The sequence below is a fragment of the Dinoponera quadriceps genome, unplaced genomic scaffold, assembly GCF_001313825.1.
Source record: "Dinoponera quadriceps isolate SergipeBrazil2010 unplaced genomic scaffold, ASM131382v1 scaffold2600, whole genome shotgun sequence".
NCBI classification, from domain to species: domain Eukaryota; kingdom Metazoa; phylum Arthropoda; class Insecta; order Hymenoptera; family Formicidae; genus Dinoponera; species Dinoponera quadriceps.
The window spans coordinates 1,084,936-1,105,422 of NW_014556795.1; the positions used below are offsets into that span (position 1 = coordinate 1,084,936).

The 20,487-nt window shown below is 44.2% G+C and overlaps 4 protein-coding genes across 5 annotated transcripts; 2 read left to right on the forward strand and 2 right to left on the reverse strand.

Annotated features, from left to right (window-relative positions):
• Positions 1-1,397: 1,397 nt before the first annotated feature.
• LOC106748270 (protein RMD5 homolog A) lies at positions 1,398-4,681 on the reverse strand. 2 transcript variants are annotated; one of them, XM_014626639.1, is made up of 7 exons: positions 4,478-4,681; positions 3,811-4,094; positions 3,184-3,321; positions 2,808-3,106; positions 2,629-2,731; positions 2,108-2,262; positions 1,398-2,047 (listed from the first exon to the last, which is right to left on the reverse strand). In XM_014626639.1, the coding sequence occupies exons 1-7, from the start codon at positions 4,611-4,613 to the stop codon at positions 1,966-1,968; spliced, it is 1,197 nt and encodes a 398-aa protein (XP_014482125.1). In that variant the 5' UTR covers positions 4,614-4,681; the 3' UTR covers positions 1,398-1,965. The 2 variants fall into 2 exon arrangements, with proteins under 2 accessions (XP_014482125.1, XP_014482124.1); XM_014626638.1 differs by having other exon boundaries at positions 1,398-2,029; positions 4,478-4,661.
• A 384-nt stretch (positions 4,682-5,065) lies between these two features.
• LOC106748272 (V-type proton ATPase subunit e-like) lies at positions 5,066-6,830 on the reverse strand. The gene is made up of 4 exons (XM_014626642.1): positions 6,505-6,830; positions 6,194-6,241; positions 5,680-5,767; positions 5,066-5,476 (listed from the first exon to the last, which is right to left on the reverse strand). Exons 1-4 carry the CDS (start codon positions 6,600-6,602, stop codon positions 5,453-5,455), a joined length of 258 nt encoding a protein of 85 aa, XP_014482128.1. The 5' UTR covers positions 6,603-6,830; the 3' UTR covers positions 5,066-5,452.
• Positions 6,831-6,925: 95 nt separating this feature from the next.
• On the forward strand, positions 6,926-9,889 carry LOC106748271 (ras-related GTP-binding protein A). The gene is made up of 7 exons (XM_014626640.1): positions 6,926-7,453; positions 7,531-7,696; positions 8,031-8,130; positions 8,331-8,715; positions 8,785-9,000; positions 9,070-9,185; positions 9,269-9,889. The coding sequence occupies exons 2-7, from the start codon at positions 7,685-7,687 to the stop codon at positions 9,358-9,360; spliced, it is 921 nt and encodes a 306-aa protein (XP_014482126.1). The 5' UTR covers positions 6,926-7,453; positions 7,531-7,684; the 3' UTR covers positions 9,361-9,889.
• A 320-nt stretch (positions 9,890-10,209) lies between these two features.
• LOC106748160 (beta carbonic anhydrase 1) lies at positions 10,210-14,510 on the forward strand. Its single transcript, XM_014626406.1, has 5 exons — positions 10,210-10,358; positions 11,072-11,156; positions 12,320-12,507; positions 12,963-13,154; positions 13,237-14,510. The coding sequence occupies exons 1-5, from the start codon at positions 10,266-10,268 to the stop codon at positions 13,444-13,446; spliced, it is 768 nt and encodes a 255-aa protein (XP_014481892.1). The 5' UTR covers positions 10,210-10,265; the 3' UTR covers positions 13,447-14,510.
• Positions 14,511-20,487: the final 5,977 nt, after the last annotated feature.

The window sequence follows — 20,487 nt, forward strand, 5'->3', positions numbered from 1 at the left end:
AATAAAATTTATTGAAATTTATTTATATTGTTTCACTTCCACATCCAATTACGAAATAATAGCCGATGACATGAGATAAATTCTAAGTAAAATCGCCGGTCAACAATGTGTCAAAAAAGTACTAGGAACTTTGGTTTAAAATTGATTTTTAAATGAAAATGTTATGATAATTATAAAAAACAATTTTTTTAATAATACCTGAAATGCATCCTATTTTACGATTTTTAAAAAATTCGTAAAAATTTATTTTCAAGTAAAAAAAGTTATGATAATTATTAAAAAACATAATTTTTTTTCAATAATACCTAAAATGCGTCCTATTTTACAATTTCTGAAAGTTTGACAAACATTGCTTCATCAATAAAAATGTTATGACGATTTTAGTAACGTGCAAGTTTGCCAAAAAACGGTGCGGTCCCAGGCGTATGTCTTACAGATTTCTTAGCGGTCGGCAATGTGTCAATACCGAGGATAAATCTCATATATATGTGGAACATTTTGGCCACTTTAATACTCACGTTCGTGTATATCTGACGATTGTGGCAACGCGGTGTCTCGTTTGACACGAAGACGTATCTCATTGACGCGAGATTTGGCTTTCTCCAATAAGGCTCGGCTCGATTCGACGCGCTTTGCCACATCAGCCAGTAGTATCTTAACGAGCATGAAATTGCAAAATCTCTCATTTAACGATACATTCGGCAAATTTCGTACGCGATTTGTAACGTAATTCCGCGTGGCGGCTTACGTCGATTTCCGTCGTCTCCGTCGCCGATTGATCCTCGCTGCTGAATATCTCGTAGATATTCGCCAGGAATGAAAATGGTTGTCGCGGGCTCTCTTTGATTCTGCGTAGAGAATCTTGCAGATCTTGTGAGGACATCCCGTCGATGTCGTATGACGGAATAGCAGCCGTCCTCTTGACATTCCGTGCAAGTTTGTGTGCTAACTTATCGGTGACGTCGCGACTTGCATTCTTGTCAACGTGTAACTTTCCGACCATTCGCGGCAACGTTTCAGTGGAATTGATCCTCTTAACGCGAACGGCTTCATTTTTCCCTTCGTCGAACATTCGGCGTCCCTTCGACAATGGAGATGGCGAGAACGTCGACCACCTGGATTTCGCTTGTCAATTGAAATTATAAGAAGAGTTGATTTAATAATCATTAAATGCGAACGACAATTTATTCATAGAATCCTTCCGGCTTCACCGCAAAATCCTATATGTCGGACAAATTTGATCCAATCACAGAGTTGGGCGAATAATATGGTTACTATGGTCACATGTTTGTTCAATTTCATAATAGGTGTATATCGCATACTGTACCTAAATGATGTAGCTGTATAAGATTCATCGTAAATCACGGTGCGGGTAATGTCGAATAAATGTAAAAACATGTTTATAAAATCATCTTCATTTAACCAAGCCGACATACACTTGAAACGAGAAATGAACAATTATACGAAGAGAATCTCATAACAAAATTTGTTAGGCGTCTTACACATATATTTATGGCTTTCAACTTGTCGATCGCATAGAAAGCTGAAGTCTCTTATCTTAGTCTAAAGTAATATAAATTGTCTACCTACGATACAATTGCACAGTTACGTCTACCTCACAAATATTAAAGCTATCACAGTTCCTCCTTCTTTTTTTTCTCCTTCGTTCCGATCCGTCTGAGAACTGATTTTCTGAAAAAGACTGTGAAGCTAATACGGAGAGTTAACGGTCTTATATCTGCGTCTTGTAGAAAAGATGGAATTAATTTTCGATATTTGTAACAAACGGAGAAAGTTCGTTGGAACGATCTAGTTATTGGCGATAAGTTATAGAGTATGGAGACTTTACGATCTGTCGGTTATTGCATGTTGCGTTATGTGTATTGTTTGTTCTTCCTTTAATATATAATCCATTACAAAGAAACTGCAAAACTAGCTTTTTACATGTACATAATATATCACAGCCTAAAAATAAATAAGTCTCGCGTCTTCGGGATTCTGCTCCACGGGGCAGTAGGGGCATTTCAACCTTGAAACAAATTGATTTCTTTTAAAAGGTGACTTCACTGCTAACGCACTCGAATCTCGCCACATATGGAAAACTTACTTATTCGCGCTGGTCAGCTTGTTTAACGCGTCGCGTGATATAACATGCCCGCAGACCAGCTTCATCGGTGGATTACTTTCTGTACTTTGTTGTCTGAGAATGGGACAGGCGAAGACAGAATGATAACGACCCTGCTTACCCAAGTCTATTTCAATCTGAACACAGAGAAACATTCATAAAAGTTTCAACCATCGATTCAATTAGTACGTATACATTCATATATATTTGCATATATATATATAAGACATAAGCATTACACGTAAAACCTCTTGATATCATTGTTCTTATAGTAAACAATACAAATGAAATAATAACGGAATGAAATGCTTTCAAATGATATTAAGTTCCGTTAGGTCTCGTTAATTGTGCGGGGCGCGTGAACTTGAAGCTTTTTATCACCGTTTCACTTCGCTCTTCTTAAAGAAGGTAAGTTTTGTACGGATTTAATTTTTGTACGGTCACCGCCGGCCGATATTTCTTCTCTCGTGGAAAGTTGATGTACATAATATATCGTAGCTTACGGGTAATTCGTCTTTGCCGCTCCAAATGCCGGTCACTTGTCTTTGTTGCATCACCTGTTTGATATTTAACAAGGCAGGTAACGCGGTGCATCCTGCATTGATGCTGCAATCAAACAATGTTTCGTTTTACAGTCACGGTCAAGATTATCACGGTTGATTTCAGGACGAAGGAAGCGTACCAAACGGAAAGCGGGCTGTCAACACTTAAGCCTAGTAACATGCACGCCTCCTTGGTAAAAACATCGTGTATCTCGAGCCACAAGGTTGGATCCAACAAGTGACTGTAGGGGGACGACTGGATCCCGTGTGGTAAATAAAGCAGGGTCCCCATTAAGGACTGCACCTCCTTCTCGTGGCGACCGACGAATTGTGTGAGGTTTTGACGAGCGTATAATATTGCCTCCGTCTGTTTACAGGGACCCTGTTGAACTAGTCTTATAAAATGTAATCGGTGCAGCTTGAATTCGAGAGAAGAACTCTGGAACAGAATGCGACAAATTGACAGCATGCCGATGGATAACTGCACGTACGTGTCTGTGAACGGGAGATACTTGCTTGCGCCAACAGTGCCTCCCTATGTTTCTTCGCCCATTCTAACGCCGGCTCGAGATTCCTCTGTTTTAAGCAATCCAGTATGAAATTTAGTTCCGTGAACGGTTCCTTCCTACCTTCATCGGTCTTGATTCCAGCTTCCTGGAACGAATATTACCGATTATAATACCGTGTACAATTAAACTGATCTAATATGAGGTAGGGTCAGTTAGGGCTTCAGCAGAACGGTGATCATTTTGAGACAACGTTGTCTCGAGCCGATAACTCCAACCATTCTGCTAAGACCCTTAAACATTCCGGAGCATTTAAACAATCCATATAACAATGGCGTCAAACTCAGCCTATAAAAGCACTTCGACGCACTCGAATAAATCACTCACAATCTTGCATCAGATGACACACTCATGGGGGAAATAACTGCGAAACTTTCTCTCGGTGAGTTTCGACACGCATCTTGTAACAAGAAGACGTATCTTCTAGCAACGACCGAGGAACAAATCGTTCTACTGTACACGGGATGCTGCGAAACTCGTGAAGGAAAAAGTGTCACCAACCATTCCTTCCACGTGTGTACACGCATATTGACACGCAAATCCGGCATGTAAATTATGGTAAGAGAGAGAGACTCACCGCTGCTAATTCATCGGCGATATCTAACATCCCCTGGCGATAAAAGTGTTGGCAGATTACTTGATTCAGAAGATGAGACTTCTCCGGTCCGCAGAATACATCTTCTCTGCTGGTGCTGGCGAAATCGGCGATGAAATTCCTGTCTATCGCCTTGCCCACTTTGGAGACTGTGCTGTGCAAGTCGCGGTGGTCCGTTGCCAACTTTATCACAGTATCGCGTACTTTCGTCATCGCTTGCTTCAGTACTTGCACCTGCTCGGGTGTCACTTCATTTCCGGGCGGTGCTGCAAATGAACGACACACTTGTACGAGTCGAAATGAATTATCCGTCGGGATTCATCGCGAATGATTTCTCCCGCATCGAGTCGCGCTGGCTTAACGCGCGACGAAAACATGGAGGGAGCGAGGTAAATAACGGGCAATCCATGGGCTCTGTTTGGAGAGGTTAGGAATCCTTCGAGCGAACGCAACACGCTACGGGCGCGCACGCGAATGAAGAAATTTCGTTCCACCGAGAGATAAACTTAATCCATTGACGATCGGAGGTCGGGAGCTTCGCGAATCGGCAAGATTCGGCCGCTGAACGATCTCAGTGGCTCTACTGACATAAGGACAAAAGTGTCGCACAAAGGATCTCTCGGATACCTGCCGCCGACGTGTCTCTCACCTGCCTCCAAATCTCTCTTGAGAGACTCGATGTGACTTATCAGATCGCACAGCACCGTTTCCGCATGTTCGTTAATAGCACCGAATTTCGAAAGAACTTTGTCCACTTCGCGCTCAACAGCATTACACGCCTCCATTATTATTGCTTCTCGCGATTGACGTTTGCGCGTATAGAAAGAGAGAGAGAGAGAGAGAGAGAGAGAGGGAGAACGAGTGAGTGGGAGGGAGAGAGGGGGAGCCTCAGGCTGTGTTCTAAAATTCGCTCGCAGCGCTGAGTCTACAGTTCGTGTCACGTATACTGTAGACCTTCAGCCGTTGGCGGTGAATACTGGAAACAGTACAGCCTGAACAGCTGATGCGAAAACTCGTAGCGCAGAATTTGATATTTCTCGTAATGTTGAAGTGAAAAGAGCAAACCTGATTCGCGTGCTTCTTGGTTGCTAATATGCTTTTTATTTCAACAATATTCCACAGTTACAGAAATGGATAACAATTATATAAAGGATGTTCTCTTCTGGACTCTATTATATCAAACGAAATGAAATGACACTATGTAACAACATAGCATCACAATAATAATTATTATATGTATAATAATATGATATTATTATTACCATACCGTATGTGACGTAGTACATTAATAAATATTACTTTATACATAACATATGCGCATGTAACACAACAAAGCTAAAAGTAATTATTACATTGATATGCGAGCATCTCGAATGTTGACAAACGTTTTGTACGCAAGTTGTTTAGTATATAGTTGCTTTGAAGAATCATGGTTCGTGGAGATAGAGTTCAGATTATATACGCTCTTATCATACAAATTATCAATGTACCGACATTTCCTTTCTTCTTTTCTCTCGAACTATATAGCTTAATCAAAAACATTAATTACGCGTACACACATGTCAGAGAGAGAATGGATGTATACATATTTAAAATTAAATGCTTCCATGGCTACGATATCTGGTTATCCTTCCTTGATGCCGTTACCCTGCAACAAATTTCCACATCATTCACATTTTACATACTCGCATTCGCTGAAAAAAATCATACCTGTAAAGGTAAATTATTATCTACCTCAATTGCGTTATCCTCATACCAAGATAATGATAATAATGAGAAAACTGATATGCGGTAAATAGCAGACAGTATGATTACAAAATAGGCATAGCTGTCAATAATTGTTGACATTACCCATTCTCGTGCCATAATCCGTATTGTTGCGCCGTCCAGTTTGGGCCCGATTAATGGATTCATCTGCGCCATGTAGCAGCACAGCCAACTGCACATAAAATTGTCTTGTTGACAGACCAGTGTGCGAATTACCGGTGACAGCAAACTAGTATCACCAGTCGTTACTCGAAACTTGTTTCACGTCGGATTTGAAAGACGCGAACTTTCCAAACGGAATCGCAGTCGTAAATATAATGTCACGCGTGTCGTCTGATTCAACCGGAATATTCTGATCTACCTCTGAATCCAGATCTACGTATCTCAAGCATAGTCTACAATAGGCAATAGAAGTATGTTCAAGTATGCAAGCGTAAGAATAAGAAGTTGATCGATCACATTCAGAAATAAGGAGAATAATCACCTGCGATCGGTTAACTTCTTATAAACATACTCCCACTCTTCATTGCGGACTACTGTTTCATATAAACCAAGTTTCAAACCGAGCAGTAGAAACGTGCGGACACACTGTACTTACAACAACCAGCATGTGAAAGCTGTCATCACCAGTATCACTTGAAGTATCCTGGAAACACGTCAGTATACTTAAAAAAAACATGCGACTGATGGGTGGACGATTTGACAGTGACTTGTCCTCAAAGTTCACCCCGAGTTCGGTGCAACTTCCGACCGACTCGGAATATCGCGCTTTTCAGGAGAGAGAATCATCGCCTTACGTGACGGAATGACGTTTGACGTAAGGCTGACCGAGTGTGCGTTAACTTCAATCGAGCACGGTAGCGAACACCGTTACAGAGGATGAACGAACAAGGACGTTGATCTGTTTACCCGCGGTTCGGCCCCTTAGGAATGAAGAATGGCAATCCTATTCCCACGATGCCCCAAATGATCGTGAAAGCCAATACAGGTATGATGGCCGCTGCCATCTTTCTTCCTTCCCGATCGTCCGCTTGTGACCTGTCGAAACTCGCGGGCCGAGGAAGCCGAGGAACGTGCGAAGCCGTGCGAAATCGTCGGGACCGTCGGGATCAGGGAGGATCACATGAGAGATCTTCACGTGACACACCGATTCGGTCGGAGAGCTTGTGTGCAACGTAGATGCGCGACACGGAACACTCAAGTGTGTGTCAATGCCTGCCGCTTGATCGCCGGTCTGTTCTTTTTAGCTGCACCGCCGAGCACTGGTGCAGCCGAAGGGAACGGACCGTGTGGATTCATACCGTGCGCGCTTCACACGGTCTGTTCCTTTCAGTTGCGCCGACGAACGACGGCAGGACAGGTTGAAGTGAGACGAGTTACATGTTTTCTCGCTTCAACTTGCCGCACTGTATACATTCAGCAGCGCAGCTATAAAGAACGGACCAAGTTTAATGCGGCTGTGAAATCAGGCCTAAAGTATGAATGACGGGTGTTTTGAGTCAAATTGTGTTACGTCGCGCACGTTCGCTCGTAAACACCGTTTCACGTTACTCATCGAAGCTAAGTTCGCGTTGTGAATCCTACATATCAGGGAGTGTGCGTCACAATTATTACAGCCGAGAAGAAGAGGAAGAAGAAGATAAGCGGTCCAAGAGCACAGTCGGGCAGGCTGAGATCAACACGAGCAGTCCGCATCCCTATGAGGCAAAAAATGCGAGCAGGAATAACACTGTTCTTCTGAGTTTCGATCCGAAGGGCTCAGCCGCTTAATCTTGACGTCAGCTTCATTTTCTCGATACTCTGCGATCCTGTCCGAAATGGAGCGTACTCAGTAGCACGTACCTGATACGTTTCCCTTGTGCGTTTGATTATTGGTCGAATAACCTCGAAACGGTATGTGACATGTAACGAACACATCGGGTGTGTGCTTGATAGTCCGTGACAGACGGATCGTGTGGTGCGAGTCCAGCGTATTGCCGTGCGCGCGACCCTTGCTCTGAGGCGGAACAGCTGATAACGGTGAACCAGTGCCCCGTCGAGGTGCTTTTCTTCTTCTGCCGAACACTGTGGGAAGAGAACATTATTCAAGATGAAGAAAAAGGTAGCGAGAAATATATATATATATACACATATGTATGTTATATTAATATATGTATGTATGTTATAATATGTTATAGTATATTATATTAATAATATATATATGTATGTATGTATATTATAATATATATATATGTATGTTATATTTTGTATATTTTGAAACATTTTCCTTTGTATCTTATCTTATACTTTTTATCGAGCGGATGCAGCATGGGCTTTCTTATCTTTCCCCGTTTACATTTGTATCTTATAAAGAATTTGGTATTTTTTCCATTTTATTTCCGGATACTTTTCACTGTATACAAACTCCATGTGTGTAATTATGCGTTATTTTAAAGGTCCTGTTAATGGGAAAGAGCGGGTCGGGCAAGACAAGTATGCGAAGCATTATATTTGCAAATTACATCGCTCGAGATACTCATCGTCTGGGGGCGACAAGTAAGCTATATTAACAATGAATAAGTAAGTGAGAGAATTAAATTCACACGAAAAGATGGGTTAGCTTGATGTTAAAATACAATCATTCTTTTCATTTACTATATACCGTGACAACTGCATGTTCCTATAGAGCTCAACAATACGATAACACAATACAATGTTAAACGTGATAATAATACGTAGGACGCAATTTGTTACAGTCGACGTGGAACATTCCCACGTTCGCTTCCTCGGCAATTTGGTGTTGAACCTGTGGGATTGCGGCGGCCAGGAAGCATTCATGGAGAATTACTTCGCGTCGCAGCGGGATAACATATTCAGGAACGTCGAGGTGTTAATTTACGTTTTCGATGTGGAATCGAGGGAGCTGGACAAGGACATGCATTATTATCAGAGCTGTTTGGAGGCCATTCTGCAGAACAGCCCGGAGGCGAAGATCTTCTGTCTCGTTCACAAGATGGACCTCGTGCAGGAAGACCAGCGCGATTTTATATTCAGGGAGAGGGAGGAGGATCTGAAAAGACTGAGCCTGCCTCTGGAATGTACCTGCTTCAGAACCAGCATATGGGACGAAACATTATACAGGCGAGTGTGTGCACACTTCCGACATTCCGCTCCCCGCGTCAGGTATCAACGATATTATCATTATTACAGAGCGTGGTCCTCCATCGTATACATGCTGATCCCCAACGTGAAGGAACTCGAGCAGAGCCTGAATCAATTCGCCAACATCATCGATGCCGATGAAGTTCTCCTGTTCGAGAGGGCGACCTTCCTGGTAATAAGCCACTGCCAGCGGCAATTCCACAGGGACGTGCACCGCTTCGAGAAGGTCTCCAACATAATAAAGCAGTTCAAGCTGAGTTGCAGGTAAACGCACGGGGCGGAGGAAATATGCGAGACATGAGCAGTCATCAATACCGTTTCTTATTCCCGCAGTAAATTAGCGGCGCAGTTTCAAAGCATGGAAGTCAGAAACACCAATTTCGCGGCCTTCATCGACATATTCACCTCGAACACCTACGTGATGGTTATCATGTCCGATCCGACTATACGTGAGTATTCCGAATATTTCCCACGAGTATGCATAGACGCGCCTATGAAGGATACTCAAACCTCTTGTGATCCTCCGATCCAGCATCCGCGGCGACGCTGATCAACATACGCAACGCCCGGAAGCACTTCGAGAAGCTGGAACGCGCCAGTCAAAGTTCAGCACTGACCAGATAGAAGTCGGCGCGACCCAGGCGCCTCGTCACCCGGGTCCAACCTGTTAATAACTGTTGAATTTGCCACGCGAACGCGGGGAAGTGTTGCACCGTGTTGTGTTGTTGAGAAATAGGCGAGACGTGAACGACATGAGGGGGTGGGGGGGAGGGGGGGTACGTTCGATCGTTCGTTGGCGAAACTGGGTCACAAAGTAACTTTAACACGCGGCTTTCAACGTGAGCGTTTATGACAACGTAATTGTGTGCGTGATGCTCGGAGGAGGGCGGCTATACTCGATTATCTCTCGCACCGTTCATTAGGACTTTGATTGTAATGCAATTGTCATTCGTGTTGCATGTATATACACGTTTCGTGATCACCAATGCATCTTGCAGTTTATCGATGTGTGACAATGACTGCGTATACGCGCGACTGGCTCCGTATTTTCTGTATTCTGACTTTCGACTTGCCCGCGATACGAGTCCTTGATTGCGATAATGTTCATATATAATGTTAGTGATAAATAAATAAATAAAGAAACGCAGCGGAATCCTCTCTCGTTTTCCGTCTTCCGCCAGTTAACGGTTCGTTCATTCGGATTAGGAAAAAGAGAGACCTGTTGACTTAAGAATTAATTGAACTTGAAGATATCCGGAAGATGAACGGTCGGATAAATTTTGCACAAATCCTTTTTGAAACCGAATCTTTCCTACTTTTATTCGTCGAAACAGAATGACCGGAAGAAAAATGTAGCTTCAGCTCGAGAAATATAAGTGTACGTTTTAATTGTTGTGAATTAACGTTTTCCGCTGCAAGTCGTAGTTTTAAATCTCCCGCCGTTGCTCTGGTAAATGGCGGAATTGTGTGCTGTCATCTCGATACGTCTGGGGAAGCGAGTTTCTCGTGTTGTATTCGAATGCGACACAATGGACAGGATACTTAAAGGGATCATGAGGTACAGAAGGTGTCATCGGGAGGAGATGGTGAAGCAATTTCGACAAGTTCAGGATCATCCCGAGGTATGTTTGTGGTTTGAGAAATTTGCCTCCCGGGAATGAGAATTATCTCGCGTCATTTTCAGTAAGCAAGTGCGTGCGCACTCGCGACGCGTCAGCACGCACGATCCCACGTGTTTCTTTGTTGATAACAATTTCCTAACAAAATGGTCACGGGCCGTACCGCTCGAATCGTTCAATCTCGCGCGGATTGATTCCCCTCGAATTCGGCTACCATTATTTTCCCTCGTTTAGTCAAGTATAATTCGGAATACGTCCTTGAGCTATCGATCATGGACGATTATGATCGTAAGAATGCACGATGATTAACAACATCGTTTGTTTTGCGAAATATCTATGTTACCGACGGTTGTACAATGTGAACGCTTAGATTAGGTTGCATGTTATCGTTGTCGGGTAAGTTGTTACATTCAAAGCATCCCTGAAGGTGGCGGCACTATACGTTGTCTGTAAGTGTTCCTCCGACAAATATATTCTACCTTTTTTAGAAGAATTTTCGAAGAATTATATTCTACTTTGTTCAGATATTTTATTTTCTTATTACTCGAGAAGTTGTTCCACGAAAATAAATATGGAAAACAAAAAAAAATGATATATATAGGTATATATATTTTTTTTGAATGTAATAACTTACATCTCAGGTAACGACCGATTCTCATCTCTCTATGTTACCATAAATATTCGTAATTTGATATCTGTTGTTGCTCTTATCACAGCCAAAAGCAGTGTTCTTTACCTGCATGGACTCCCGGATGATTCCAACTAGATTTACGGAAACAAACGTTGGGGACATGTTTGTCGGTACGACAATCTAATATGACATTATCGCGTGTATTAATTGTGACGTATGATTTTCCGTTCTTCTCGATCTCGAACGCGATACACCTTCCAACGCTGTGTTTCCCGGAAGAAACGTGATATACGTTAGTTTATTAAAATCGGAGAAACCAAAGAAATTCACACATATCCGAATTAATATCTCCTTTTTTCGATAAGTTAAGTTTCTATTGCCGGTCTAATTTTCTGTTACTTCTTACTTGTGTTCTCAATCGAGAGGAGAATCTTAACCCCTTGACATACAAATTAAATGGAACTTAATGCGACCAAAAAATACTATTTAATTTCGCTCAACTGAACAGTTACGTGAAAGCTGAGAAAGAGTACATTTTATTTTGAAATTTGGATTTTTATTAATCAGATTGATGTTAACAAAGGACATCTAAATAACATTAAAAAATAATTATTTAATAGTTCTGCACAGTATGGAATATTTCGAAACATTTTGAAACATGTAAAGGAACTAAACATTTTTTGCACTGCCACGTTGTTTCACTTCTTACGTTGTTTTTCACGCACACGCGGCATCTCTTTGTAGGTAATTTCTTTTTATCAGTCGAGGGAATATGTTCCGGGAAATGTGCCCAACGTTTGGCCTGTAGCCGAGTCGGGCATTCATTTTGCGACGGTCTGCTACGCTTTGGATAGTTAGGAAGAGACAAATTATATAGCATGTCTTCTGCAATATTCTGCAATATAATGCTTTTTTGTTCTTGGGCCATCTCGAACGTTATAAACAAAGGAGAATCGACGCACGAGTGAAGCAACTATGTAATCTAATTGTAAACTGCACGGCGTCCGCCGAAAAAAGCGCTTGACGAGCCAGACTCGTCATTGTATGTCAAGGGGTTAAATCTTTTTCACCGCTCATTCTTATACATTGTCTTTGTATATTCATTTTAGATCATAATTCGAAATATTTCTTATAAGATAAAAACGTCGAAGATAAGGTGGTATTGTAGTTTTTGTAGATATCATGATTATAATGATAAGAATGATTATAATGAATTTCCGTTCCTTCCGAGACATTGGACGTCGTCGGACACGGTTTCCGGGATTTTCCGGCTCGCGGACGAAACGCGAGAGCGCGGAAGGGAAGTAACTAACGGGGAGCCCGCTTTTTCCAGTGCGGAATCCCGGCAACGTCGTGCCGCACTCGCAACATTTCGTCGACGAGTTCACCATGTGCGAATCGGCGGCGTTGGAGCTCGGTTGCGTGGTGAACGACATAAGGCACGTTATAGTCTGCGGCCACAGCGATTGCAAAGCGATGAACTTGCTGTACGCGCTGCGAGACGAGGAATTTGCGTCTAAAGTGCGTTCTCTCTCTCTCTCTCTTTCTCTCTCTCTCACTCACTCACCGGCCGTATTTCTTCTCTCACGAGAGAATGTATTATTTATCGCGTAACGAGATGCGCATTTCCTTTGCATCTCGTTGCTGCGCCATGCGCGTGCCGTGCGAGTAAAACCGGGGTCTACGATGAAAATTTCAGGCGTAAGATGAAAATAATCGACCGATCACAACCCCCCCCCCCCCNTAATTCGACCGTGATAGTTTAATTTCTTAAAGCTCCGAGCTTTAATCGCTTATTGTCGGCCGGGGCTAAAGCGGGCTCTGCAATGAGAATTCAAGTCGAGAACCCTTAAGATATCGACCGATCCCAATTGATTATTCTTCCATAATTCGAGACTGTGATCGTTCAGTTTCTCCGAGCTTAAAGCAGTTTTTATAGAGACCGGGACTAAAACGTGTCGCCGGCCGGATTTCAGACGAACCGGAGGATATCGCCTCTGCGAGCGTGGCTGTGCGCGCACGCGAGCAGCAGCCTGGCGAAGTTCCAGCATCTCGAAGTCGCCGGTTTCCGCGAGCCGATTGTTTTTCAGGCCGAGACGCCGCTGCGGAAATTCGTCGCTTACATCGATCCGGAGGATAGGTTCGCTATCGAGGACAAGCTGTCGCAAGTTAGTAGAGACGACCGCTCCGCCGGAGAACGACTGATTGATATACATTGATAACCGAGGCCGCACCGCTTCTTGCTTCCAGATTAACACGTTGCAGCAGCTCCAGAACATCGCGTCCTACGGCTTCCTGAAGAGGCGGCTGGAGCGGCACGACCTGCACATTCACGCGCTGTGGTTCGACATTTACACCGGGGACATTTATTATTTCAGCCGCGCCGGCAAGAGATTCGTCGAGATAAACGAGACAACGGAACCGTCTCTGCTTCGAGAAGTCAGGAAATATTATTCGTAGACACACTCTCACCCTCTCTCTTTCTCTCTCTCTCTCTCATTCGCGAGGAACACCGCGCATTTTCGCGCCGCCGGCATAATCGTTGGGTTATTCCAGAGGCTACCGCGAAAGTGGGTCGCGGGGGAACGATCGTACAATTTTGTATACTCGAAATCGAAAGACTCGTCCGCCTCCTATAAATCTCGTCGATATTTCCCTTTTTTTCTTCTTTTCCACGGGAGATCGCAGGGGGGGGATAATTAATAATCTTCAATTCAATTCTCGAGTACCACCGATGTGTTGTCGTCCGATGTGACGCGTTATATATATATATATATATATATTATAATATGCTATTGTGTGTAAAATGCCGTAACGGACCGCCACGCACGAGAGAAAAGAACACTTACTGTGGTAGAGCGCCGAATAATACTTGGCAAATTAATCGTGATTTATGGGACTAATTAACTAACGGATTTCGCGGGAGCGATCGGCATTAATATTCCGGTGCTGCCTAAATACGCCTGTCAGATAACCGGAGTAATCGCTTGCCGAGTGCCTCGCATATCGCTAATTGCTTCTGTCGAGTGTCTCGCTCAGCTGGATGCGACCATTCCTCGTCGACCGATCGATCGAGATTCGAGTCGGCACACATTCATACAGCGCATATGTAATAAATAGATTCTCCTCGAGGTAGAACTTATTTATCGCGTGACAACGCAAGTTATGTTTACGTGCGGGGTCTATTTATATCCCTGAAAATGTTTCAAGAGCTCGCGAGCTGTTCATGAAGATTTACGTGCGAGTTACTTTTCATACAGGGTGTCCCGGAGAGAATCGATCAGTGCGTTCTTCGTGTGACAGATTCTTCGGGACATTCTGGGACGGAAGGTTCCAGCACGAAGATCGCCGGCTTATTCGCAACGATTTTTCCGCGTACCTTTGTAACTAAAGCTTGAAGTGAACTTCCGTAAGAGGGAAGTCCGCTTGAAATCGATCGAAGAGGACGATTTCGTCGTCCGTTCGATCGTTCAGTTCGCGAGAATCCGGACAGCGTGCAATATTGATAAAATGTTAAAAAAAAATATAGACATTAAACATCTCATAAATATCCAAATTTCCGGGAGAGTCGGGTGCGGGGGAAATGACAATAAACAATGAAGAGTATTTCTGAAGAATCTTTTTTATACATAATAGTGACGTGATTCCACTCGAGTGAGACTGTGCTCGAGTGATTAATGAAAAATATTCGTCAGTCGGTTCACACTGACAGGACAGTCGGGGAACTACGACCGAAACGGTTGGATTACTTCATCTTCCGAGTTAAGTAATTGTTTTTCTTCCCTTCTCGGCGGCCAACGAGCAACGTCAGCGCTTATTGGCCTTGCTTTTCGTTTACTCAACGATTGACGATTATTTATACATAATATAAACCGCGTACCGACAATGTGACGTACATATATGGGAAGGCCCGCACAATACGTGCGCGAACCGTTAAAGATATAGACGGCGATATTTAGCGATATTGGGGACACGCAAAACTAGGTAAACGCGGGCCGCGCGTCTCCTGCGCGTCTTTCCTTCGCGTTTCGCGGCTCGCTCGGTGTGTCCGATGCGATCGGATTGAGCGAAAAGAGTTCGCGAGCCAATGGCAAGTGCTACCGATAGATAGATGGGACGGCTTCGGACGAACTAGAGCATGCCAGTTCCGAAAGAGAAAGCAAAACAACGAAAGAAGTCGGTAGGAATCGGAGTTGTACGCCGGTGGTGGATCGTCGTTAGGATCCGCGGACTGCGAAGCGCTTACGCGATGGCTACGAACTGCAAACTCCCGCGGCACGCGTGCCGTACCGCGCGTTCTATCGCCAGATGTAACGACGTAAACGCTCGGGCGAGTCGCACTAATCAACGCGAACGTCTTTCAGAGGCGAGTTCCCTCCGGATTTTCCCAGCCGACCGAAGTCGGAACTAACGCGGATTTCAATTAATAATAACGCATTCTCGATACCATCGAAAATACGACGTCGAAGAATATTTCTCGCGCCGGAAACGCAGGGAGCATCTGCGTCGAGGTGCGCGATTTTCCGGCGAATTCGATCATGCGTGTAATTTTCAGCGAATTGAACGATCGCTCGTCGAATATATGTTGAGACGAAATTATCGTTAGCTCAAGTGCACTCTTGTTTTCCTTGAACCCTTTGAGTGCTGAATTATTTGAAGATTTTTACGCCCATGGGACGGATTTAATTTGTCGCTATATGGATTAATATGTAAAAGTAATACATTTTATGCCCAAGTAAGCAGATGACGAGTCTCACTCGTCGAATGTACCGAAAGGGTTAACTACGCTACGACGTATAGTTACGGTATTATAGTTGCGCCGATATCACGTGTATATTTGTTTTCCTCTCTCACAGCGCGCGGAATTCGCGATCGAGGGAGCGTCTCGTGGCACGGTGACGAAATCGAAGCTCGGATATCGTGTGGCGCGTACGTAAATGCGAGATTACCGGCAGCCCCGGAGTTCTTGCGGCCCCGGCTGCGTAACTATGCGTGAAAAAGTGCGGCGCGCGTAGCTCGCACTTTTCCGTACGCCGGCAGCCGGTAAAAGTGAAGAGAATTCCCCCCCGGTTTCCAGAAGAATCGTCCAGTTAGGCCGGTTAGGCTGGCGCATTGAACGCAGCGGTGGAAGAAAGAAGGAAGGGATGGAAGGAAGAACGGAATCGCTCGTAGACGACGACGGCGACGACGACGAGAGAATTCACTCTCCATCGATGCCCGCGTGGCCTCCCCCCCTCCTCCGCTTCAATTACTCGCCGACTAATTATATTAATTAGACTCATTTGATTATTTAGCTTCGGCTCCGTGGATCAGCGAAACATACGTTTCGTTGCTCGTTGATAAAAGTAACATAACATCCGTTCCACACTTTTACGGAGTGTGTCGATCAGTCGTTGTCCGGGACACCCAGCAGAAAACGTGACTTCGAAATTCGCGCACGTTGTAGGCCGGCTGTGTTAATGCAAATATGTGTTAACTGGCGGGTGGTGCCCAGTTGGCGAGACCAACTTGTCCGACGTCGCGCTGCGATCGAACAGTGACAGCCGGTCTGCCGTGAGGGTGTCAACATTGGCTTGAAATATAGCAGGCATCGGGCAACCGGATAAAAACCAAGTATCAGTAACGTAACGTCGACGTTATAATGTCCGACACAATAATATTATATTTACCCGGCACTATTGTAACATTGACACGTCAATGATATTTGGCGTTCATTGAAAAGATCCAGCCGTGTCTGGGACCGCAACTAAGCGATTCCTCGGTGAATCTATCAACGAAATCCTCGTGAATCTATTATCGAAATCGCCGAATGTCGATGAAACGATTCCAGGAATGTATTTTAAAGATGTCGAATATTAATAATATGAAAAAAAGTGATCTTTTCGAGATTCCAAAGCAGAATACCTCCTTAGGGCGCAGCGCGCGATCAACTTGCCAGTATTTTATATCCGTACAGATTCGTTTCTGGATGGTAAGGCTATCTCACAGTAATTTCACTTAATTCCCACGTCGTTCGCTCTTCGTCGGGCGACCGATAAACAAGGAAAACAAAATTTATTTACCGGGGCAACTTCAATCAGAATAAATGTCATTCGTTACTCTGCCATTTCAAACATTTACGTATCTCAATGACAGGTACGCTTTTCAACCAGACCATAAACACCGCTCTTTTTTACAGAAAATAAAAGCCACCTTTCCTTGTCTACTAAATGTCAGGATTGGAAACGGGAATGTTCCGACGCGCATATGCCGCGTGGCTGCTGGAACTTTTCTCCGGGCGCTTCGGCCATTCTCGATTTATGAAATGAAACGTTTCAGCGCCGGCTGAGATTTTAATGTTCGTCGACGAGCCGCGAATAGGAACGATGTCACGATTTTGCACGATCTCCTTTTTTCGCGTTACACTCGTCCGAGAAAAAGAGTGCGTGGCCAGTGGTGCGTGCCGAAGCATAACGCGTTCTGCAGCCACCGCTGCGATGGCATTACCACTTCGTTACGCTCGTATCTTTCCGAAACTTTACTGCCTCGGTCGTGGCGTTATTTCGTCGTGCCGATGGGGGAGGGGGAGGGGAACGGTCGGACGGTGCGAACGGTAATTAACAACAATGGCGCACAACAGCGCTCACGTAATTAATTAGCAGGCCGAATACCTCGGTAGGTCGTCTAATGTGAATGTCTGCCGAGTTGTGTGTGAAAGGTGCTTCCCGCGTGGAGGTGTGTGTGCGCCGCATATAAATAAATCGAGTCGAAAATCCATTGTTGCTCAGCACCTCAGCGGAAATGGTTAATCAGAAAAGAGGACCAGATGAGCTACGAGCTTGGAACTTTGGCGAATGTCCGCGAATAGGAATACCGGAGTAGTTGATTTTACTCGGATCGAGTGAATATTATTTGATTGTAGCACGCCGGAAGAAAGAAATGTTACACATTCAAGTGACATTTACCGAATCCAAGTGTAAATAAATGACTTTAATATCGCCCGGCAAACCTTCACTTGAACGTAGCGATTTCATTTTAGCGCACTTCGCGAGTGAGTTGTAGTTTCGTTGTTTCGAGTTGCAGTTGTAATAACGTCCCTACGACGTGTGGGATTCGAAGGTACCTGCGTTGAACAACACATTAATCATCCTAAGTGCGGTCATTTGTCTGGTTCCATTCGAAAGGATCTGGGAAACCCTTTTTTTTTTACCAAAAATATGAAACGTGGGAAATTCCTTTCTCCTCGGAAACAAAAAACCACCTGCGCATCTTCTTTGACTCTTAATGTTTTCAGTCGCTAGATAATCCCTTCGGCTCGATCTTCTCAATGTCAGGATATTCTCAGAAAGCCGATCATAAATTTCGCCGTGCACGAGATGCAAAATTGATGTTTCCTTCCCGGCTTGATTCGGCGGCCGATTTTCGACGTTTCCGAACAGGCCCGCAGATGCGTCTCCAGCCGAATTTAGGTCGAGGAAGTCACGATACGGTTTGACACGATTTTCTCTATCCGTCGGTCGAATGTCAAGGTGTAGGTCCCGGCTTACCGGTCTCATGTACTTACTACGTGTTTGGCCCCTTCTAAATACTCGCTTTGTAACGCCCGAAATTCCAAGCGAGACCGTTAGAGCTCAGCGTTTAATCGTACAGTCATGATGTAATACTTCATACGCAAGTCCTCCATCTTCTTCCTCTCGACTCATTAGGCTCCGTTATCTCCCGCGTCTTTTCATATATTACGTCGTCCTCTTAACGAAAATTTCTCTGAAAACTTCATGTTCCTAATATTTCTTCTTCTTCGATCTTGCGGACTTGCGATGTTACCAAATCCGCTTCGTGTTTTCTCACGAAGAAGAATCGGAGGATACGATTGAAATTGTTACGTTGAAACTGTAAATAAATCTGATAACTGTAAGTAAATGCTTCTCGAAAGGCATACTGCAGGACGATATCCCCGGGTTCTCGCGGGTCTCCGTCGAATATACGATCGCACGAAGTTGCGTGGGTCAAGCATGTCGCTTGCGAAAATATCGTCATGTCCGTCGGACTTATTAGGCAACTTCGTCCACCACGGTGTGTCGAATGTCCACCAATGATATCGTGCATTTTTGCACGGTGTTCGCAGAACGTAACGGCGTCAGTGGCGGTCGTAATTATAAAATGTCGCAAAAGAGTGCAACGAACTCGCGAAGCGGTCGCCGCGGCGCGGTGTGTTTCCGCTAAAGACCAGACGACGTTCTTACAAAACGATTATGTTAGCATTGCATAAGTACATTCGTGCTATATTTGATCATTTTTTAATCGGTCGTTCAACGAGGACAGCGCGATACTCGAGGGCCTTCTCGAATTCGTCTCGGTTGACTCGAATTGTGAACAGTGAAAATGTGATATTTCCAAAATACAATAACCAAGAAAATCCAAAATTAGAAGTAAAACAATTAAATGAATTGTTGAAAGTGACCGCTTTTCGCCATGATTCGACACCCTTCGGTCTTCTTTCTCAAAGATTGTCGTACACGCTCGAAGATACCGGATGTGTTGAAGAACTGAAGCCTCTTTAGATTTAGCATTTTTATTTATTTGACTAAAATGTCTTTTGTTTTTTCACAATAACAATACATACGAAATATGATTTGTTTCAGCAAAAATAGCATTGTCTCATTCAAGAAAACTCTATTATTTAGCTGAAGGGACATTGTTATTCGAAATAATATCTCTCAACCAAATAAAATATTATTAATTGGTTACAATAAATAATACGACATAAAATGAGACGAGTAATTTCTTTACAAGAAAATTGTCTTATTTTCGCGTTACAACCAAACTTTTCATCTGAGATAAACACACACATTCGTTGAAAACAATCTAACGGTGGTTGTTAATCGAATCGCGTGAGATTCTTGAGATCGTGCCGATGATGAAATTCGCTTTGGATGCGAGAGACATTTCTGAAATCTGAATAAACCTTTTCCTGAGTTAATCAACGGAATCGACGAATTTGTCCGCGTTTCGTTCGCTGCGGAACGGCGGCCGATGTCTCCTTCGTCGCGAATACGCCGATATTATACATAAGCGCCGATCCCCCGTGGTGCGTAGATCATTCATGCGTGAGCGCACAAGTTCAAGAACAATAGTGTGCCCGGCTCTGCGATCTATATAACGTAAGTACGGTTTTACCGTCGGAGCCGCGCGCGCGCGGCAGCGGCGGCTCATTGTGACTGCGATGGTGGCGAACAGCACTTGTGCCACTGACCCACAAGCACACTTACCTATGTTATACTATGCTGCTATATTCGCTGTTCCGTTGTCGCGCCACCGCCTTAATGTCCATACACACCGCGGCGGTGGACGCCAGGCGACGCAGAACGCGTGCGTCCTCGCCGAAGATTCGTTTCACCGTGACGTGTCTCGGCCGACATTATATGATTAGGTTTTAATCGAGCCTTGGGATTAGCGAAGCGAGTCTTCGTCGTCTCTCGCGTTTGCCTCGCGAGTACCGTCGGTCTGCTCGGACCGACGTCG